The sequence below is a fragment of the Pantherophis guttatus genome, chromosome 2 (assembly GCF_059756535.1).
Source record: "Pantherophis guttatus breed Tessera chromosome 2, ASM5975653v1, whole genome shotgun sequence".
NCBI lineage: Eukaryota > Metazoa > Chordata > Lepidosauria > Squamata > Colubridae > Pantherophis > Pantherophis guttatus.
This window is the reverse complement of record NC_142064.1, coordinates 78,865,154-78,889,381: the sequence shown is the minus strand read 5'-3', so window position 1 is coordinate 78,889,381 and position 24,228 is coordinate 78,865,154. Positions and strand designations below refer to the sequence as shown.

The following is a 24,228-nucleotide window of genomic DNA, read 5'->3' as shown; positions in this document are numbered from 1 at the left end:
TGCAACAAACTGACCGGTATCTCATAAAAGTTAATGGGTTGCTTCAAACAGCATGTGGAATAGTAGGCCTTATGATAGAATGTTCTGGGGCAGGTTTTTAATATGCATTCTGGGTTTTATAAAGCCCTTTCTCTTTGACAATAAAACAAAGGCTGAAAAAGATGTAATCATACAAACACTTTTAGGCCACTTTGTGTTAAAGAGATGCTATATCTACTTTCTTTTGGAAAGAAGGCAAAAGGAAAGAGATAAGATAATGGCTGATAACGAAGTTGGCTTTCTAGTTTAAAACAATGTTTCTAATTAAAAGGACAGGCTTGAACAGCCAAAACATTAAACCTGTGGAGCGTTACTAAGAGCCAGTGATCTGTAGTATTTGGCCCTGTGTGTATGTGTGTGTGTGTGTGTGTGTGTGTGTGTGTGTGACAATTGCATCGCAATGTCTGTCCTTTTTCTATGTTTGTTTTGACAGCATGCACCTGCCCAAAGGGGTGGAACATGTACAGTAGTGCAATGTTGTTTTCCTCATTCTGTTGAAAGCAGCAAGATATTGTGGATCACACTGACAAAAACTCTTCCTGCCCAAACATTAAAACTTTAGAACTTTTTGACAGACTTTCTCCGAAAGAATTCAAAGGCCTCACTAATATTTCTAGATAAAATGATCAGTAGATAAAAGTGGATGTAAGATAGGAATTTGCTGGATGGGGTTTTTCCTCAAATCAGCAAAAAGAACTGAATAGGGTTTCACCTGAGGTCAGTGGGCAACAAATCAAAGCATAAATGGAATTTATAATTCTAAGATTAGTATCCCTCCCATTTCCAGCCACCAATAGCAGACACAGGTAGGCTTTTTTTCCCCTTGGGAACTGGAATTTACCTGTTGCCATTCTTTTTTTAAAAAAATATAATATTTATTAAGTTTCCAAAAGTTAAAATACACAATACAAAAAAAAGGCACAATATACACACACACACACAAAACCCCAAAAAACCCTAACTATAAAACACACAAAGACAAACGCATCAAAATTATATTACTCATAAGCATAAAACTTAACGGAGATTTTTGTCATGAGACTGAATTCTGAATAGAGGTTAAAATAATTTAAATAAGAATGTTGGTTTATAGAGATACTTAGAAGTAGAATGTCTATATAGAGGTTAAATAGGATAAGAGATACCGATGTAGGAAAAGCTGTTATGAGTACCTGTTGCCATTCTTGAAGATACCAAGATGGAGGACAGTCAAAACGGTTGCAGGCTTGTACCCCTGTAGGCTTGGGTTTGTGACATAGCTTATCCTCCAAAGTCACTGTCTCATTAGTCTCTCTTGAGAGGAGATGAGTGCAGAAGACCTCACGGATTTGCAATCCAACACCACAGGTGAGACTGCAAGAACTCCATTTTCCCATCTCCCACCTGAAAGGAAATCCAAGAAAAAGATTCTGAAGTGAAAGAAAACATATTCCATAATTATGCAAAAAAATAAAAAATAAATTCTGATTTGATTCTGATTCTATACTAGGTTGAATCTAGTTGTATCCTCCATGATTCTTACTTATTAGTAAATCCTGTGGCTGTCACTGGGAACCATGGTAAAGTAACTTACTCTGGATCCAGAATTTAAAATACATCAATATGTCTACTTACCTGGATTTCAAATGTATTTAATTTTACTGTTGTGTTTTATACAGATAGTCCTCGATTTACGACAACAATTGAGCCCAACATTTCTGTTGTTAAATGAGACATTTTTAAAATGATTTTTGCCCCATTTTATGACCTTTCTTGCCTCTGTTGTTAAATGAATCACTGCAGTTGATAAGTTAGTAACCCGGTTGTTAAGTGAATCTGGCTTCCCCATTGACTTTATTTATTTATTTATTTATTTATTTATTGGTTTGATTTATATGCCGCCCTTCTCCGGAGACTCAGAGCGGCTTACAATGCGTTAAGCAATAGCCTTCATACTTTTGTATATACCTGCTTAGTAGGGCTTTCGGTCCCCCCTAAGCGGTGTTCTTTTTACACAAAGTCAGCTTATTGCCCCCACAATCCGGCTCCTCATTTTACCTACCTCGAAAGGATGGAAGGCTGAGTCCAAAGACTTTGTTGGTCAGAAGGTCTCAAAAGGTGATCACATGACCTTGGGACACTGCAACTGTCATAAATAGGAACCAGTTGCCAAGCCACTGAATTTTGATCATGTGACCATGGGGATGCTACAAAGATGATAACTGAAAAATGGTCATTAAGTCACTAATTTCAGCCCAGACAAGATAATTCCTTCTTGCTTAAAAGCTTGAGCTGACCAACTGGCCCCCATCTTCACCCGCATCTTTAATAAACCACTAGAGATGTGCTATGTTCCTTCTTGCTTCAAACACTCTACTATCATCCCAGTGCCGAAGAAGCCCTCCACCAAGGAACAGAATGACGTCAGACCGGTTGCTCTAAAATCTGTAGTTATTAAAACCTTTGAAAGGCTAGTGCCCACCCTGAAAACCATCACGGATCTGTTATTAGACCCCCTGCAATTTGCCTACTGCGCAAATAGATTGACATGGTTCTTCACTACATCCTACAACATCTTGAATCTCCATGCAAGAGTCCTCTTTGTAGACTTCAGCTCAGCATTCAATACCATCATTCCAGATATCCTTCTAACTAAACTAAATCAGCTAGCTGTACCTGAACATACTTGTAAGTGGATCATATGCTTCCTAAATGACAGAAAGCAGCAGGTGAAGCTAGGCAAAATCACATCAGATACCTGTACAATTATCACAGCCCCCCACCCCCACCCCCAGGGCTGTGTGCTCTCTCCACTTCTCTTCTCTCTGTATACCAATGACTGCATCTCAAAAGATCCCTCTGTTAAAGTACTGAAGTTTGCAGAAGATACAACATTGATTGGTCTCATTTGAGACAATGACGAATCTGCATACAGGCAGGAGGTTGGACAACTAGCCTTGTGGTGCGACTGGAACAATTTTGAACTAAACACCCTCAAAACTGTAGAAATGTGGTAGGTTTTAGGAGAAAACCTCCTATACTACCACCTCTAGACAACTAGACAACACAGTATCAACAGTAGAGACCTTCAAGTGTCTAGGTTCTATCATATCTCAAGACTTAAAATGGACACCTAACATCAAAAGCGTCATCAAAAAAGCACAACGAAGAATGTTCTTTCTGCGCCAACTCAGAAAGCTCAGACTGCCCAAGGAGCTGCTGATTCAGTTCTACAGAGGAATTATTGAGTCTGTCATCTGTACCTCTATAACTTTCTGGTTTGGCTCTGCAACCAAACAAGACAGACATATTCAACGGATAATTGGAATTGCAGAAAAAAACAACCGTTACCAACCTGCCTTCCATTGAGGACCTGTATACTGCACAAGTCAAAAAGAGGGCTGTGAAAATATCTACATCCTGGATATAAATTGTTTCAACTTCTACCATCAAAATGACGTTATAGAGCATTGCACACCAGAATAACTAGATACAAGGACAGTTTTTCCCCACATGCCATCACTCTGCTACTGTAAACAATTAATTCTCACAACACTGTCAAACTATTTACTAAGACTGTATTACTATTATTCTTCTCATCCTTCCTATTACCTATCTCCTCCTACTTATGACTATAACCTTGTTGCTTGTATCTTTACAATTTATATTGTTTTATTTAGTTTCCTAGTATGATTTGATTGCTTATTTAGTATCCTATGACTATCACTAAGTGTTATATCTTATGATTCTTGATGAATGTATTTTTATGTACACTGAGAGCTTATGCACCGAAGACAAATTCCTTGTGTGACCAATCACACTTGGCCAATAAAGAATTCTATTCTGTTCTGTTCTGTTCTATTCTATTCTATTATTTCAGTGCTGTTGTAACTTTATTTATTTAACAAATTTCAAGATGCCTAACCATATGTGCCCATTCATTTTCAAATTGTAGGATTTTTGAACATTTAGGTTGAATGAGAATGAGCAAAATAAGAAAGATAACAGATCTTTGGCTATATTATTAATACCCGATTTAATGAATTAATAAACATTATTCCTTTAATGTCATTGAGTCTGTTGGGTAGTCCATGCTTATTTGTTGACTAATAACTCAATACCTTGAAGTCTAACAATGTATTGTTTCTTCTTCCAAAATAAAATATATTTGTAATTATCTTCCATGGTCCTGTCCTCATCATGGTGGAATGTCATTTGGCTTGTTAAAGACATACATTCCAATCTGTCACTTATTTGTTGGAGTGTAGTGCCAATTTTTAAGGACAAACAGCTATCTAAATAGATTTCAGCTGCTCCAACAGGAAGTTCAAGTTCTTAGGCCAAAACAGAGATGCACAACTTACTCTTGTTTGATGGCTATATTTGGTTTTGAATGGGATGCAATAGGCTAGACTTCAACTGATGGAACAGAGTTAACTATAGTTTGTTTTTTATTTAAAAGTAACTGAAATTAAGTCATATAGTTATGGCTTCAAGTATTTAATTATTTTCCTCTTTTGCCACATTAAGAATGACAATTACATCAGATGGAGAACCTTGTTTTTGCTGTTAAATCCAAACTTTCTGAAATATTTATTCGATGATATTACTACAAGAAAAAAGTTTATTCTCACTGGCCTGCATCAGAAAATTCTGCATATTCTGTACAGCATTTTTGGAAATGTTTATAGATTTTCCTATCGCCAGTAGTAGTGATCTACTGAAGCAAAGAGTTATCTCCTACAATTTTGTAAAACATACTAAAATATAACTTGATGATCAAATAGGATTCCAATGATTTGCAAAGAAATCTGGGAAGTGTCTAGAAAATAAAGGAGATACTGTATTAATGGAGAATGCAAATGGATAAAGCAAAAAAGCATTCAAAAAGTTCAAAAAACATTTCATCAATATTATTCCAATTTGTATAAAAAAAGTGACATCTCTCTAGCGAAAACAAAGAAAGAAACAAATTTACTGAGGATTACAGAGTAACAAAGACAGATTAGGAACAGAACAATAAAAAGAAAGTTTCTAAAAATATAAAACTGGTTTATCTGATTATGATTATATAACAAGTTTTTATTTCTGGTGCTGTTTAATGGTTATCTGGATAGGATAGCTTTTCTTTTGGAACTGTCTAAACTGTCTTTTGATATCTGAATAAGGAGTTATGATTTCTGGAGATGTTTAATAGTTTCAATTTTTGGGGGGGAATGTTTAATTGTTAAAAGAGGGAGGAGGGGAATTTAGACTAAATGGAAAAGATAATTATATACTTAGGTCATTAGGTATTTTTGTTAATTTTTACTGGATCTTTGCTAATTAATAAGGAGAGCTGAAGATTTAGAAATGAGTTTATAAAAATAGGGCGAGGTATGTAAAGAAGAGATATTTGGTTGTATTGTAAGATGCAGTAATAACTTGTTAATGCTGAATATATTTATTGAGAATGAAGGGAGAAGTTTCTTCTTATATTTTCTTTTTCTTTCTGTTTTTTTGGGGGGGAGCTGTACTTTCTAAACATTTTTTTCTTTTCTATGTATTTTTGTACTATGTTTTTGTATTTGTCTTATCTGTTTAATATAGTCCTTAATAAAAATATTATAAAACTCCCCAATAAAGTATGTTTTTAGAGCTATAAAAAAGATTAAACTGGGAAAGGCGCCTGGACCAGATGGATTATCAGGTTCTTATTATAAATATTTTGAGGATGAACTTTTACAGCCGTTACAAAACAAGATGAACTCTATCCTATAGGGAGGAAAAATGCCAGAGAATTGGAAAGAAGCCAGTAAAGCATTAATACCTATAGAAGGACAAGACTTTAACAAGAAACTACAGGCCAATATCATTATTAAATAATGAGTACAAGTTGTTCATAATGAGTCCAGCTGACAGGATGAAAACAATTTTTCAAGAATTTATTCATGAGGTTCAATGTGGGTTCTTATGTAAAAGACATTTAAAGTACAATGTAAGAAATATGATGGACATTTTGGAATATTTGGAGAAACATTTAAAAAAAGCAAGCTTCATGGATCTTTTTGGATGCAGAGATGGCCAATGATTATTTGAACAGGCTTTCTTGTTCAAGATTTTGGAAAATATAAATTTTGGAGAGAATTTTATAGAATATGGTATTTGGTGTTAGTTTTTATTTACCCTTTTAAAATATGTGTATGTATATATTTCAATGGGACTTTTAAAAATTGCCTGTTCAGACAACCATAGATGATATGCTCACTGTAGCTAGTCTAATCCAAGATCACTTCTTAAAGTCCAAGATGATCAAAAAGAAGAAGAAAAAGTCAACCTCTTCATACAACAAATTAAATAATTTATCACTAATAATTCCTAAAATATTACAAGAATTAAGTGTTTCATATGTCAAAACAAAACCTATATAAGAGTTAATTTTTTTTTATCATAACTCAAAATGTCTTGAATTGTATGCAATTTCTTTCCTTTGAATTCAGTGTTGACTTCACATGCTTGGGAATTATAGTTTCATAATTTTTCCACATTACCAGTTTACAACAGTTCAGATACAAATACAATAATACTGGATGGGATGTTGTTTTCTTTCTTTTTCCCAAAAAACAGCTGCTTTCCACATTTCCATGAAAAGCTGAATGAATGGGTATTCTGATTAATTAAGCTGCACACAGATCAAAAGCTTAAAATAGTTGCGTGATGAACAGCAGCAGATTAATTACTATCAATTGGGATTTTATAACTCCTTGTTAATTCAAAAGGCACAAAGCCAACGTATAAATAACTGAACAGAAGACAAAGGGGAAGGAGAGAAAGAGGAACAATGAATGAAAAAAAAAAGGAAAGAAGGCAAACTAGCCAGGTTAGCCTATATAGCCATGATGGGGAACCTATAGCACACATGCCACAGATGGCACGCAGAGCCCTTTCTGCGGCCGTCACGCTGGCCGTCACCCCAGCCCAGCTCCATCACACATGCGTGTTCGCTTCCTGCTGGCCAGCTGATCTTTGGGTCTCTGCCGCGCATGCATGGGGATGGGGCGCATGCGGGGGATGCACGCATGCATGTGTGCAAGACAGGGTGCATGCACGGGGGGCTGCTCGCATTGCATTTTGGGGATTCGCGCGCGTGCCCCCCCATTTTGAGCCTGGAACACCTCCTGCACCAACCTGGAAGCCAAAATGGGGCGTGGGGGCGTCGTGCGAGGCCCCCCCGTGCCCCATTTTGGCTTCCAGGTTGGTGCAGGAGGCTTTCCAGGCCAAAACTGGGCATGAGGGACTCATGTCGGCAAAGAGGCTGCCGGTGCAGGTCGTTCACACCAGCAAAGAGGTAGCGGTGATGGCAGCAGGACTGTCATGTAGAGTCATACCCAACTGTACCCACAAAGACCAGAAGTAGCCACCCGCCATGTTTTGGCTTCCAGGTTGGTGCAGGAGGCTTTCCAGACCCAAAACGGGGCACAGGAGCGCTGCACGAGCCCCCCCATGCCCCATTTTCGGCCTCGAAAGCCTCCTGCACCAACCTGGAAAGCCAAAATGTGGTGCAAGGGGGACGGGATGCATGCGTGCGGGTGGGGCGCATGCAAGGGGGGGCTTGCATTACATTTTGGGGGTTCTGGCACACACACATACATTCGTGCTTTAGGCACTCTGCACCAAAAAGGTTAACCGTCATTGCTATATAGCATATTAGGAGTATACCTAGAAGTATATAAGATCCTGATTGGCTGATAAGAAAATAAACTTTCAGAGATTATTTTGGAAACTGCACTGCCATGAACATAGACAGAATAATAGTGCATATGAGGCTCCAAGGAAATAATTTTGGCAAGGAATAAAATGTGCTGTTGTCAGCAGCTCTTAATCTGCTGCATTTGAGACAGAAAACAGCAATTTATTCTTTTCATAGAGATGAAAGGGCTAATGAAGAATAAGAAAGATCCTTCCAGAGGAGAAGGAAATGCTCAGCAGTTTGGAAAGCAATGATACAGATGTTGTTTTTTGGCAACTGCCTTCGCTTGGTAAAAGGACTGCCAGGCATATGCTCTAATTTCAAAATGGAGGCCTGGTTTTCGCAAATGAGTATAGGTTGTCCTCGACTTACAACCACAATTGAGCCCAAAATTTTTGCTGCTAAGCAAGACGTTTAGTGAGTTTTTCCATCTTCTTGCCACCATTGTTAAGTGAACCACTGCAGTTGTTAAATTAGTAGCATAGTTGTTAAGTGAATTTGGCTTCCCCATTGACTTTGCTTGTCAGAAGGTCACAAAAGGTGACATGACAAATTATAGAGATTCATGATCAGGAAATACCTCAAAGAAGTAAAATGGGATTTTGATAAGATGAGCAAAATCTCTCTAGTAGCTGCAGGTTGCTACTGAGTATTATTAACCAGTGATAACCGCAGCTTCTCGTCCTATCTCTTACAAATATCAAATCTAGAAAAGTTGACCCCTTGTTTATTCTGTAGCCTTCTAAAAAATGAAACAGCCAACATTGAGGAATTTGGGGGAACCCTGCATTCTTCTCTGGTTTATTTAATAAATCTCCAAGTAGCTGAAATTTCCCATTAGTAGATTTCACCACTAGAAAGTTTTATAATTCAGTCCAGGGAGAAATGATCAGAAGCGCCGCCTGACATTGCAATAATACTTTTTGTGGTTCTACCTCTTAACCCAAGCATTATCAATTGGACCCTCATGTTCAAATCTCTGGATTTCATGTACAATTCTTTTCGCCCTGCTTTTGTCTAGTCTATTCAAGCATTACCTTGAGGTAATATATGCGGCCTATACATTTTATAAATAAATAAATAAATTCCGTTTGAACAAGTTACACCCTTCAGTCCTTCAACTATACCCTATCAACCCTTCAAGGTAAACCAGAGTAGGAATTAAAGCCATGCGGGACTATACTAGTATTATTGTAAACAAGTTACACTGTATTTCCCTCTCCCTCCATTTATCCTCATGAGAACTTGGGAGAATCTTGTCTGAGGCGCTTTCTAATGTTACAGTACTGCCCGGGCCTCAGCTTTCTTTTATCTAACTGCTGTCTTGGTAGCAGTTCTTCCTTCTGTTTCTCAAGGCTATTCCCCTTGCTGACTATATTCCCCAGGTTTCTGCAAAAAAACATATTTTGCAGAATCATATTTATCTTTCTTCAGGAAAACTTCTAATTCTTCTTCTTTGTTTCTGATACTCCCATATTGTAATAGTTGTCTCCAATGACAGGTAATAAGTGGCTCCCACCCTAACAAGCAAGGAGGATTTCAACAGGGTGTCATAAAATCTAACCACAGCTAAAGTGGTTTTGAAATGTAACTTAATTATTTATGTCCTATGCTGCTCTGTCATCAGGTCCTGGGTCAGATTATGGTAATTATTCATGAGCTAGGCCAATGCATCCCCAGAAAGGGCTCAACATAAACACATATCTTTTTACAGTACAGAGAATATATTTTTACACTCAAAGGCCATAAATCTATCTGTCATTCTCTGACTTCACACAGAAGCTTCTTCAAGAGAAGCAGGAGCTTATCCTAGGATTGAAAAAAGAAAACACCGTATCGATTTCATACAGGATCCTGTCCCCACTTAATCATAGTTACGCTAAAACAGTTAAGCACAGACATACAGAAATAACCTTGTTATTACAGAACATTGCTTGTTTCCTTGGCTTCAGAGAGATGTTCCAGTTGACGACTGACTGGAAATACAGGCTTTAATATATATACAATGGATATAAAAAGTCAACATACCTCTTTTAAAATGCCAGATGCATCTTTTTTGAGATGTAAAAAAAAATCAGACCAAGATAAATCACTTCAGCTTTTTTTCCTCCTTTAATATAACATTCAAACTAATGAAAGGGGTTTAAGTTTGTGTATATCTCTTCCTAGATTATAGAAGGGCCACCGTCCAAACCGTGGATAGGGTGAGAATTAAATTAAAATTATTTGGTTGGATTTCCATTTAATTAAAATTAAGTACTCCCCAACCATAAATTTTATTCCCCCCCCTCTAGTGTTGAAAAACGTAACTTGATAACAACTTTTGAAAGTCTCAATTCCCAGCTTTGTCCTTTTTACTCTGTTTTACTCTATTATTACTCTATTTTTTTTTATTGAAAAGTTTTATGAAAAATACAAACATTTTCACCCCCCACCCTTCCCCCCTCAACCCCCCTCCCCTTCCCACCCTCCCTTCCCCTCCCTCCCCCCACCCCCCTCCCTAGACTTCCCAGAACGAGCACAGGGTATAGCATTCACAAACCAAGAACTAAAATGTGCTAACAAATTATTACATTTCATATTCTCCCTAGGTCCTTAACTCCTTATAACTCAGAAAAAACAAACATAAACTACTTAATATTATTTCATTCATAAGCTATATGAATCTTCTTCTATTATTACTCTATTATGGTAACTTCTTAATTTATTTGGGCCAAGACTCATTACTTCAGTCCTAGAGAGAGCCTGCAATCTACAATATGTTAATATAGAGCAGTGGTGTCAAACCTGTGTCGTCACGGCGTTGTCACATGACGTATCACAACTTTTTTCCCCTTCGCTAAACCGGGCGTGGGCATGGACAGATGTGTCACATGCTGGCCATGCCCATGCATGTGACACATCTGGCCTGTGGGCTGCAAGTTTGACAGCCCTGATATAGAGTAAGATAAATCAGCCTAGCTCCTTATTCTACTTTAATTTGCATTGTGATATACTTAATTCGCTATCTATTGCTCCTAGCCATCCTTTTAGATTCTTTTTAGATTCCTTTTAGATTCCTTTTATATTTTTTAGCCTCTTAGATATAATTTTTTTATTCTGATGTATCTTTTAGGCTTTTTAATTCTAAGTACCCCCACCGTCCTTATAGTGGTCTTTGCCTGTAATGAAGGGGTGTTTTAGTGATATGAGACGAGAGAAGATTTTAAAAATGGAAGAAATTTCATGTTCATAAAACTTGGAAATCAAAGATTTGTATTGGCAAGGAAGCAAATATACAGCTTTGCTCAGCCCCAAGTAGAGTAAAAATGTCTCCTGTTTGAAACGCAAAAGCTTTTGCCCTTTGACTGTTAAAAATACTGAGCTAGATGCTCCAATGGTTTAACTCAGCATCATTCATACATGCCTGTAAAATAAACCCTTTTTTTGCTATTGAAAATAATATGGTCCAAGTTTATATGTCCCATAATCTTCTGATCTTTCATCTGCTTGCCCATAAGGCAAGGAATGTAATTCCTGCAATATAATGAATGAACCTTATGAAACTATCTCTAAGTTTGACTCTGGCAGCTATTTCTTAATTTGACAAAGGCAACTATATATAGCACAGTTTAGAGAAACAGGCGCCTGTAAATTCACTAGCACATGCAATCTTTTTAGATGGAAAATCATTTTCAGAAACAAATTAATGTAGAGAAGGAACCAAAGAAATATAAGACTCCAAGGAAATTGTGCCAAGATATATCTTCATTCATTTCCAGGTACACGTATAATTCACAAAAATGTCTTTAAAAACATGACAAGCAGCGCAGTCTGAAGATAATGGAGTCAGGAGTCCAGGAATACTGGAGAAGGCACTCTTTGGCTAAGACTGTCTGAGAAGCTTTCCTTTTTCTTATAAAACTTGAACTTGTTTTCTTAGGATGATTAGAAATTGGTCGGGGGCAACAGCCAATGCTTCATGTAATGACAAGCTAAATAGGAGAATGTATGTTAATATGCTATGCTATTTTAGCATATGGTTCTGCTTTTAATAAGAGGTATAGTGTAGAAGGTATGCAAGAGATATAAGATATGCAGGTATCACCTTTTATCTTGGGACAATTTCACAATTTTCATTTTTCATTCTCTTCTAGAGACAGAATCCTGAAGTTACATGTTATGAAAGATATGGCCAATGCTTGTATATTCAAAAAGACATGGAGTAATTCAAAAACTAGTCCATGGCCAGTCTTTTTGAGTGACCTATATTTTGCTATCAATGGTTCAATCACAGTCACAAATATTACGCTCTCGTCATAAAAAGCCCTCGCCCTAGAAAGTCTTTTCTAGGGAAAAGACTTTCGTTCTCAAATCAGACATATTCCATTTAATATATTGTATATTCTATTAAAGGGGGGAGCAGTTAGCAAAATTCAAAAATAGGCTAAAACCTTGTAGAACCCACCAAATTTCCCCAAGTTGTATGTAAATTTAAAGTCAATGATAAGTCTATTACAGCTTGATTTTTAAAAAGTTTGATAATTAGCTATGAGGCGTGGTGACGCACTGGTGAGACTACAGTATTGTAGGCTAATTCTGCTGACTGCCAGCAGTTCGTTTCTGATCAGCTCAAGGTTGACTCAGCCTTCCATCCTTCCGAGCTTGGTAAAATGTGGACCCAGATTGTTGGGAAGGCTGGAAGGCTGAGTCAACTAAAGCACTACAGCACTGTGAAGAGCTATGTAAGTCTAAGTGCTGTTGCTATTGCTACTCTGTGGCCTGCATTACAATCTGTACAACAGTCATAGTGTGTGTTACCAATTAGCCTGTTAATTTAATCAGATGGCTTTGCATGCTACTTGAAAGTAATCAAAGAAAGAAATAGAAAAAAGAAATCAAGAATTGAATTTTCTCTTTCTATAGCGGGTACACTCATTTATCTCCCTTGTACAGAGGTGCCCTTGGTTTCCATGTACTAGGAACATACATCTCTTTCCATTTGAAACCATAAGCAGGCTCAGAACAGAATGAAATTGTGACAAGCACCTCTTGAGTAATATAGTTCATAGGAAAAAAATATCACACATCAATTGCTGACTGTAAATAGGTATCTTAGGGATTATGTCAGAACTACATGATATCCTGGGAAATAATGGCATCCACATATTGAATTTAGATCTTGTCAGTAATCTATACAGTAATCTATAGGTAGTTCTTGATTTACAACTATAATTGAGTCTAGAATTACTGTAAATAGTTACAGTTGTTAAGCAAGTCATCATGTGTCCAGCCTGATTCTATGATTTTTTTTTTTTTGCAGTGGTCGTTAAGCAAATGCAGCAGTAGTTAAGTGAACCTGTTATCCACAATGGGCATTTTTTGCTGGAACACGGAAGAAAATGCTGATTTCCAGCAAAAAATGTAAATTAGAGTCATGCAGTGGCAGGGCACTGTAAACAGGTATAAATGAGGGCAAGCACCCAAATGCAGTCATGTGACCACAGGGGGGGGGTGAATGTTGGAACTTTGAATCCAGGTGGTCAGTACCTTTTTTAGGGCCTGTCATAATTTAGAAGAGTTGCTAAGCAACCAGTCATAAATCAATGATTACCTGAACTCACACAAACCCCAAAAGATGAACAAAGCACTGTTAATGTGCTAGCATAAAAGTCTTAAGATCTCCAGTAAGTACGATCTTCAAAATAACCCACTTTCCCCTTATTTTCTGCATTTAGCATGGAAATAACAATCACTTTAACATGAAGCAGTCACTATGCTAAATAAGATTACATGGTTGTAAGATATTTTATGACAGCTTGTGAAATACTGGAACCAAAGTGAAACAAAAGATACTCATTCTTTTTAAGATATACCCAGACTGTAAAGCTAATTTTATTATTGACTTGGGTTGCAGAAATGCCCTCACTTCTGTGGTCCTGGCAGAAAAATAATTCTTTCTGTATTCAAAAGAATAAATTCCTTTTTGGAATTTAAAACCTCCAATCCCATATCCTGCCAATTAAAGATGGAAAGTGCATTGAATTCAGTGACATTACACTATAAGGAACAATAGTGTCTTCTTCCAATGTGGTAATAAAGAGGAAACAAAAATATCTGCGCATGAGAAACATTAACTACAATGTTTGAATTGTTGAATCTTTGAAGGAAAAATGGCATGCCCAGAAATAATCTTTATAAGTTTTTACAGATGTGCTCTGACATTTTATGAACAGATTATATGACCATTTTAACAAGGACATCTACATGCACATATCTGGATACTATAGGAACTTGGGTGATTTCTCCCCCCCCCAATAACAGTTTAACATTCAATCCAAGCCATTGTGCCTGGTAAGTAAAGATCTTGACGGTATGTTTGAGTCAATTAATTGAATGGAAAGTTTCAGAGATAGAGATGGAAAAACACTGCATACATTCCACCTCAAACAATTATATTTGCATCTCAACCATTATTGAATTCCCTTCCATATATATTTGTAGGTTAGATACTGAGGATAGCTAACATAGAAAATGTTCACACAGCTGGATATGAGGAGTTGAAGGCATAAAGCAATCTCACTGCAAGACAGTGCAAATCAATGTCTTCAGCTCATGTCATTTGTGAATTATTTTTTTGCAATTCTTTGGTTGGAATCAAGCAAGATATTCCATACACGTTGAGACAAAGACAAGGATAGGTTGCATTCTCTCAGAAACAATCTTCATGCTCTTGGTGAAGAGCCAGTGAATTCAATTACTTCCTTCAAGAAAGTTTTGGAAATTAAACTGCATAGTGCTACAGATTGCGTTGACTGATGAAATGTTTTCATGGACAAAAGATTCTTAAAGGTAAAGGTAAAGGTTCCTCTCGCACATTTGTGCTAGTTGTTCCTGACTCTAGGGGGCGGTGCTCATCTCCATTTCAAAGCTGAAGAGCCAGCGCTGTCCGAAGACGTCTCCGTGGTCATGTGGCCGGCATGACTAAATGCCAAAGGCACATGGAACGTTGTTACCTTCCCACCAAAGGTGGTCCCTATTTTTCTACTTGCATTTTTTACATGCTTTTGAATTGCTAGGTTGGCAGAAGCTGGGACAAGTAACGGGAGCTCATCCCATTATGCAGCACTAGGGATTCGAACCGCTGAACTGTTGACCTTTCAATCGACAAGCTCAGTATCTTAACCACTGAGATACTGCGTCCCTTGGTAAGATTCTTACCAACCAGCTAATTTCTTTTTAAGCTATAATAGGATTATGCTTCTAAATGTTTCACCATATACTATTTTTATTGGAAGGCAAAGATGACTCCAACTGCAGGGAAAAAATTGAAGTTGCTTCTGATAAATTATACACGCACACACAGAGTTTAATTATGGTCCAGTGATTGACACCAAGGAAGCAAATTAAATTTTGCAAGGATGATAAAGCTGCAAGTTGAATGAGATTATGGATCAACAACAGTTAATTAAGCTTTATTGCAGATGAGTTTAGGAGCAAAGAGCAGGAATTGTGATATGAACGTAACTATGTCTAATTTACAAAGTTGGAAGTGAGAATCCAGTACTTTGAGAAACTGTGAGAGGCAACAATATGGAGTGAAAAATTTGGACAGGCCTGTGTTCAAAGAGTCTGGCCACAACAAAATACCAAAAAGTCAATCAACAACAATAACAACAACAAAAATGAGAACAAAAGAGGAACCAAGTATAAAAGTACACATTACCTTATAAGCAAAAGCACAAATGTAGAAATAAGAATAGCCACTTGACTGAGATATGTGTTCAGTAGTCTATTCAGTTGTTACTGTGGGGCAAATTCAAAACCTTTTCCTTCTTACTAGTTCAAATTTTCACAGTTGGTTTGGATTCCAAACTCGTTAAAAAGGAAAAGGGTTCTTTGGTAGGTAGCCAGATTGAAATTGTGACAGTCTACTGTGGGTGCTGTGGGCAATTTGTGGAGGTTCACAAATTCATAAAAGGGACTTCAATCAGCTTGAAAGATGGTTTACTGGGCAGGAGTACTGCCCAGTAAACCTGTTCAGTGGTGTACCTTCTAGGCTACAAATTTCTCATGGAATTGACTTCAACGTGAATCATTCTTTCTAGCATCGGATCAAATGCTGATTGTTTGCTCAACCAATTAAAAGATGATTGTTTTATATAACTGTTGCCTTTTGTTGTCATGTATATTTTTACTAGGATTTTTAAAATAAATATTATATAAACTGCCCTGCTGGTATAAGAGGGGTAGAAAAACATTTTTAATCAAACCAACAGCAAAGGCTCATCTGTCTTTTAAATATGGGCTCCAAGGCCACCATACTTTAAAATTCTATGAATATGGTGAATTTGGGCATTCGTCCCCTCTTAGCCTAATATTTATTTATTTATTTATTTATTTATTTATTTATTTATTTATTTATTTTTTATTGATTGATTGATTGGTTCAATTTATATGCCGCCCTTTTCCAGAGACGGTTTACAATGCTTTTAAGCAATAGCCTTCATACTTTTGTATATACCTGCTTAGTAGAGCTTTTGGGGCCCCCCTAAGTGGTGTTCTTTTTTATACAAAGTCAGCTTATTGCCCCCACAAACCGGGTCCTCAGGACTCGGTTCCTCCAGAACTGTTTGCAGAAATATTTTTTTTTAAAAAACTTTCCTAAACATTTTGCAGCAACTCAAATAAATTGAAAGTGTGGTTTATTTTTTTAAAAAGGCATTCTTTTGCAATTTAGGAAGGCATTGGTACTCAGTGTTCAAATTTGAAAAAAAAAAACCCAAAACCCTCTAGACTTCAAGGTTAACCAGACTGTATTCATTCCATTTTACACATCATTATTTTCAATCCCCATAGACAGGGAACAAGGAAAGGAGAAAGGAAATGCAACGGGGACATTTAAAAATATTGCAGTTCTTCTCCTGTTCTAAGGATAAAGTTATCAGCTACCCTTTATGCTGTCTTCCTATTCCAAGATATTACCTTTATTTTACAGTTTTGTCTCTCACTGAAAATGAGAATGTGGTAAAACATTCAAAACAATTTTTATTTTCATGCAAGTAAGTTTTGTTACCAAATGACTGGTAGATGAAAAGGAGATTTTTGTTGGCAGGTGATTTTGGCAATAGATTTTTGCAAGTAATGTCTTGAACTTTTTCTGGCTGTTTTGTCACTCCCTCCCATACTCAACCATTTAAAGCATATCAAACGTGAAGAAAGAAAAACACTTTAAAGGGATTAGGATAAGATAATTAATTAAGCTTCACTTCTTTCATGTAATTTTCCCAGTCTAAACTTCCTTTTTGCTATTTTTTTTTCTTTGAATAATGTGATACTTAAGCATTTCCCCCCCTGATGACTTCAAAACATTTTAATTAAAAAGGAGCTTGGCATTCCCAGATGTATCTCAAGATTTGACCCCCAGATTATTTTGATACAGGATATTTAATTTAATATGCTATTAAATTGGTTATAATGTTCTCATTGATAATATGGTATCTTTTGTTTTTCTTCTGCATTAAACAGAAAGAGCAAAAGGGATCGAAATGGCCTTTTGAACTATTCCTGAAAGGAAAAGTATCTGCAGCCAACCACAGTTTTAGATACAGAACAAAACTGCCTGAAAGAGAGATATTTATTCATCAAACCTCTCAGGGATGAGATATAAAAGAGACTAGTGAGATACCCCATCTAATGATATGTGAAAATTATTTTGGGATCTACGTTTATGTTTTCTGAACAAATTGGAAGTTGCTATTCTGGAATATAACAGAAAAGCTTGTAAAGGAACATTGGAATTGATCTCTGTCTCTTCTTTAATACTATCCACTACCTCAAGTCTTGTGCAGGTAGTCCTTGACTTATGACCGCAACTGGGACCAGAATTCCCATTGCTAAGCAAGGTGATTGTTAAATGAGTTGTGCCCATTTTACAGCCTTTTTTTTTTTAACCACAGTTGTTAAGCAAATCGCTGCAGTTGTTAAATGAAACACAGGGTCATTGTCAAGCGCCGGGGAAATCAGGAAATCCAGGCAGTTCAAATGAGTATAAAGATTTATTGCAAGCTTAAACTCTCTACAACAGGGGTGTCAAACTTGCGTCATCATGTTGTTGACATGTATTGTGACTTTTTTAAACTCTCTAAAACAGGGGTGGGCATGGCCCGCAGGCCACAAGTTTGACACCCCTGCTCTACAAGAATCTGAACTACCGACGGTCCAACCAAATGGGCGGTTGATAAGAATCAATGGAGAGCAAGGTGGGCTGGGCTTAGATCTTTTGTGGCTACAAAGAGATTCGAGACTGATGACACATTTGATCCCTCCCTCAGGCTCAGCCTGGTCATCGCCTACAGTCATAAACTAATCTAGCTTCCCCCATTGACTTGCTTGTCAGAAGCCAGCTGGGAAAGTTGTAAATGGTAGTCACTTGAATCTAGGACATTGCACTGACATAAATGCAGTTGGTTGCCAAGCACCTGAACATTGATCATATGACTTTGGGGATGCTGCAATGATCATACAGTGCAAGGACTGGTTGTAAGTCACTTTTGTTCAGTGCTGCTTTAATTTCAAACTGTCTCTAAATAAGTGATTGTAAATCAAGAGCTATCCATGTAGCATTTTATACATATTGGCTAATGTATTTGTATTATTAATTATTGGCAGTAATTGTATTATTAAAGTAGTATTGTTAGTACATGTTTTCTAATATGGGAGTGTGAGGGTTTTTTTAATTACCGTATTTTTTGGAGTATAAGACGCACCGAAGTATAAGATGCACCTTAGTTTTTGGGGAGGAAAATAAGAAAAAAGCTGATTGACAGGTAGATTGGCCGCCGGGAATACCCCCAATCAGCTGTTCCCAGAGGTGAATTTTAGCAACAGGTTCCTTGGTTGTGAGCTCTGTGCCTTGCTTTCTTTTGCTTTTTTTTCTGCCTCTGAAACTCCATTTCAGAAAAAACATTTTTCCTCCCTCTGAAAGCCTCCGAAACAGCTTCAGAAAAAAGCCTCTGAAGCTCTGTTTGGGGGCTTCTTTTCTGAAGCTTCATTTCTGATGCTTTTTTCAGCTTCTGAAACATCCACTTGAGAAGCTGGGCGGGGCTACATTCGGAGTATAAGACGCACCTAGATTTTCACCCTCTTTTTTGGGGGAAAAAGGTGCCTCTTATACTCCAAAAAATATGGTAGTCAGAAAAAAAAGAAAAAAGGGAGCACATCAAAATGAATCAAGTATTTGAACAGCTTTACAGAAGACAAGTAGACAAAGATGCCCTAATATAGATTAGTATACAATGGAACAGCTGTGGCATTTATTAATTATTGAGGTTCTGAAATATATCAGATTTGCCTGGAGCTATTGAGTTGCCATCCTCTGGTCTAGTCTCTGTTCTTATAGGTAGCATATTATTTCAGAGAGTTATATACAAATTTTTGCCTTCTCTGGAAATCTGAAATTTTCCCCACCTAGTGTGCACCTATTACCATTCAGTTATTTGCACAAAAATAAATGCTTAGCTTTGAAACTATTTTAAGAGCAAAGCTACTGAATTTGCCTGGAATTTCTTTTATTTCCATCCATCTGGGTTTTATTCCTTACTTACTTCTCTTCCTTCCTTCTGCAACCCACACCCACACTTAGCATACAAACACAAGGTAGAAGCAAACCATCCCCGTATGTCTGAATGTTGCTAAACAGTGTTGACACTACATGTTCTTATTGTAAAATCTAAGATTTATCAGGAAGATTCCTCTTTTCAAAAGGCCATATAGTCTGTTCATTTCTGCATACTCTCTTCAAAGCATCATTTACATTTAAAATAATTTTGACAATTTAATGAGAAAAGCAAAAGGGATAGAATCACTTTTAAGTAAAAATTGCCTTTTTACCAAGGTATTACTGGTAGTGACTATGTCAAAACCATTTTAAAACGGTAATCTGCTGACCGCTTTCTCTGAAGTAAGTCTTCTTGGTTTCTAAAATCATCTTTAGTGTGCTTTAAAGCTGAAGAATGACCATCAGGAAATATAAACTGAAGTGCAAAATGATTACAGCTTCTTTATTGATGTTCCTTATGAACTCATGTATCAAATGTTTTTACAAACTGTCGCAGATGACAAGATTAGCCTAAATCAATTTTTGCTAAACTGAAGCCCTACAAATGACCAGATTAGTAATTGTAGGGTTGAGAAACTTTAAGGTATAAGACAAAAACTAAGCAAATCAGAAAACCCTTGAGCGTAGTCATTCCAATTCAATTTGATACGTTAAAAAGTGTTCAGTTCCACATAAAGTACTTAAACGAATTCATTTTCCTTGCAACTTCTGACGGCTGACTGTTGCCATTCACACCAATCCAGGTATGGGCAAATAGCCTGGAAAATAACAGAACAAACAGAACAGACATCGGGAACATCTTGAATTCCATTGTAGAGTGGAATTGCTTACACACATACTGTCCTAGAAATAACCCTGAATATAATAAAGTGGATAGGAAAATAATTCACTTTAAATCAGTGCAGTTATTTTGTGCTGGGTGCCAGGAAATATGTTCCCAATTGTGTTAAATTTCTCCCTTTCAAATACAACGTGGCAAAGTGCAGATGACTTCTCAAGGCGCTGAGTGAGGACACATAGGAAGGAGAAGCAAACAGCAAACAGCAGCCTACCTTGGGGGACAAGGTTCCAGGTTACAAGATCTCAGCAACTGTGGGGGGCGCCGACTGCTCACACATAGATTTTCATCTGCAAATTCTCTGGTCTGTTTATTCAGGCAAGTCACTACAGCCTCCTGGACACCTGGACACACAAACCAAATTAAATCAAATTAATGTTTAAAATCCTGCCGGCTGCATTCCAAGTACAGAGTCAGCAAAGAGAACTGCAGACATGATATTAAAACAAGAGATCCTTTGGAGCAGCCAGCTTGGGAGTTTGGTGCCTTTGGGAAAGCAATCTGATACTCTCTACTGTCAATAGGGCAGCATCACACATGGTTACTACCCACAGAGGAGCATAGTGACTTACAAGTGGAAATGTAACGCCACATGGCAGATACACAATAGGTCTTCTAGACAACTGAAAAATATCTTCCTTTTTTTTTATTGGTTAGATGCAGTAGCTGTTTTATTTTTATTTTTCTAGGAAGAAATAGAGTGATGTAACTCTATTGCCTGCAGCTAAAGGAAATGCACATTTAACGTTTATTGTTCTAAAGTGAAATCCAGCACTGAATCAAAACCACCCTTTTAGATAGCAGCGCATACAGTATATCATTCTAATTGCGTGTTCTGGGTCTACAGAAGTGGAACAAAGATTTAGAAGTCCTAAAGAGCCGATAAATAGAAAGCACAAGTTTATTGGGTTTTAGTGAGTTCAGTGGGTTTGAAACAGCTTGAGGGTCTTATTCCAACTAGAGCTATGAATATATTTGTAAAATGGCATAGAAAACCGATTAATCCAGTGTTTTCTGAAACCCTTAAGGCTTCGTTTCAATTTGTCTCCAAAAACTTACAGATAATTATTAAAAACTCTAGCTAAAAAAGCGTTGCAGAGAGAGATCAGGGTTGCATGCTATCTACATGAACACGGAGCAGACCTCATAATGAGATGAAACCTATGCTTAGCTGAATTTTATAGAGCTCATCTTCAAGATACTTTTCAGTTTGCTGTCATTTCTTCTGACATAACCTTTTATGTAAAAACAAATTACACATGCTTCCAGTGTAATTGCGCAATGTAATTTCATAAATAAAAAGAAAGGTTAAAAAGAAAAGAAAACTTGACCCATAATTCTGTTTCCTTCACCCTCTATGATCTTCCAGCACACTTTGAACATTTCGACACTTCAAGATAAAACATTTATTAGAAGACAAGAGCACTGTATCCTCTGGTAATTTCTTGACAGACTTCAAGTACAACCTCCAATCTCTAACATTAGGACAAACTAATTAAGGGGAGCAAAAATATGCAAATTCACTGCCGCCCACCAGTGTTTTCATGATGGTTTCTAGCAGTGGTGGGTTTCAATTTTTTTTACTACCGGTTCTGTGGGTGTGGCTTGGTAGGTGTGGCATGGCTTGGTGGGCGTGGCTTGGTGGGTGTGGCAGGGGAAGGATATTGTAAAATCTCCATTCCCACCCCACTCCAGGGAACGGATACTGCAAAATCCCCATTTCCTCCCAATCAGCTGAGACTTGGGAGGCAGAGAATAGATGAGGGCGGGGCCAGTCAGAATTTTTACTACCGGTTCTCTGAACTGCTCAAAATTTCTGCTACCGGTTCTCCAGAACTGGTCAGAACCTGCTGAAACCCACCTCTGGTTTCTAGCGCTGGAATAAATAGCCTGCCCAGGCCTTAGGAAACCAAATGCTACAATGTACGGGAATGGTCTTTGCAGTCTGGACACCCTGTTCAAAGGTCATCTGACTATAATTTCAAGATTTACTTGAATGGTGATGTTTAGCTCGGGTTAAACCTTTGGCATTGCCTCTACTGCAGAGATAAAAAGAAGAGTATAGAAGGAGAAGAAGCTGCACAGTGCTTCAATTCATTGAAGCATCAAAATCTTTTGAAGATGATAGAATGTTTATAAAACCAACAAGCAAGCTTGAAAAAACGTTGTTGAATGAGAAAACATAACACGCTCATTTATGAAGAATAGACAACACAGTGACTTATTTTTTAAGCCAAAGTTTAAAACACACATGCCTTTTTGTTGTGATGGGTCAAAGCATTGTTCCTCAAAACAACATCGCATTTTAGCAAAAAAAGAGAGAAAATTCTCAGAGCTGTTAAGCCTGACATATTTTGGTTTATTCCATGCTAACGTGATTTTGCAGTATCCCCACAAAGACATACAATGTTTTATAATCATTTGCTCATGACTTAATTTTTTGGCTCAAAAATACATAGACATGGATATAAAATTCAGGCAAATGAGTATTTTGTGATACAATGCACACATGAATTCACATTGTGTAGAAAACAGACATTACAAATGGGATTTCAATGGAGTTTTATCACTGACAGATGTCAAAACAGAACAAGTTTATGAATTAATAAACAGGAATTTGCCATGAACAGAAAAAGTTCTAATACATAAATTGTGATTTAACAGCAACCTATTGGTGAGAGTTCTATGTATTCACCCACCAATATGAAAAAAATGCTTCCCCGTGTAAATAATAGGAACAACAATAAACCAAAGCTCACTAAAATGCAGGTTTAGGTTTACACTGAAAATAGTCAAGTATGAATACTACAACCACATGTTTGCAAGTGTGTAATGTATGGAAACACTAGTCAGAGCATTGGAATTGTTTCCTGTTCTTTGTCATATTTGCATTTTTGGCAAATGGATACTGTATAATATGCTTCTCATTATTACAGAAAAGGGCTATATATAGCATTTCATAGCAAGGAAGAATGCTTGGTGGAATGCTCCTCTCCTTGAACTAAAAAAAAACAACTATTTGACTTTATGAGTTAAAGAATGTAAACTCATACAATTTAATGTAGTAATTATTTCTGTTTTATTATGTTTACATTAATATAAACATAATATGAAATAATTAAAAAATAAATCTGTAATATATAATAAAGAAGCCAAATATTTTTTCCTAATCAAGTTATTTAATTAGGTCGAGCTTTAACTCTAGGATAAGGGTTGCTCTTTTCCTTGAACTAAACAATACTATTTAAATTTATGATTTGCTTCAAACATTGGTTTGTTTCCCCCTCCCTTCTTTATTGTTCCTCCTTTGTATTGTATCTTGTAGGCTGTAAGTTTGCAAATAAAGACTGTTCTACTTTCACTGGTTATATGTGAGCTTCTGTGGAAAACTTTCTGCCTGAAGAATAGGATGAAAAAATGGTTTTAAGTCAATGCAATAATAAATAATGAGAAAAAGCTGCTCAGAATTGGGAGTAAAAAAAAATCATTCATTACAATTTGAGAATTTGAGATTCAAGTTTTAAAAAAAAATCAATAATTTTAACATAGAAGCTGAATTTAACTTCCCTTGAAAAATCTTTCTTTATGATTTGGAAATTAAAATGCCACATGATACAAGAGTAAGACATGGTATGAATCTAAGTAGCTTTTAATTCAGTTTCAATATACCATCAAATGAGATTTGCAATGTTTATATCTACTAGCAGAACATAATTGTTACATGATACTTGATGACAGTGGTAGGAGACGTAGCCACTGAATATAGACTAAATTACTAATTAGTTCCTTCTGGCTGCTATTCCTTTGAGGGCAAAAGCCTACTTCTGTGTCTATTATATTTCATCTATGGAGAGTAGAAAAAAATACAATTAACTTATCTGTCATGTAAGATTATTTTAAATGTATTTATTTCATTTTAATTGTGTGAACAGAAAGTTTCTTCAAACATGCTGGAAGGCAGCTGTTTTGCCAACAACTGTAAGACACTGAACTGAACACATGCAGTGCGATAAACAAGGATAATAAATACAAACATAGCCGCAA

General features: G+C 36.8%; 1 protein-coding gene across 5 annotated transcripts in view; it reads right to left on the bottom strand.

Moving 5' to 3' along the window:
- The window catches only part of ADAMTSL1 (ADAMTS like 1), a 489,535-nt gene that overhangs the window by 53,355 nt on the left and 411,952 nt on the right, over positions 1-24,228 (bottom strand). For all 5 annotated transcript variants that reach the window (XM_087886305.1, XM_034410498.3, XM_087886306.1 and 2 more), the window contains 2 exons: positions 20,399-20,528; positions 1,212-1,422 (listed from right to left, as the gene is read on the bottom strand). In XM_087886305.1, coding sequence (XP_087742431.1) covers positions 1,212-1,422; positions 20,399-20,528 — 341 coding nt within the window. The remainder of the gene's footprint in view (positions 1-1,211; positions 1,423-20,398; positions 20,529-24,228) is intronic.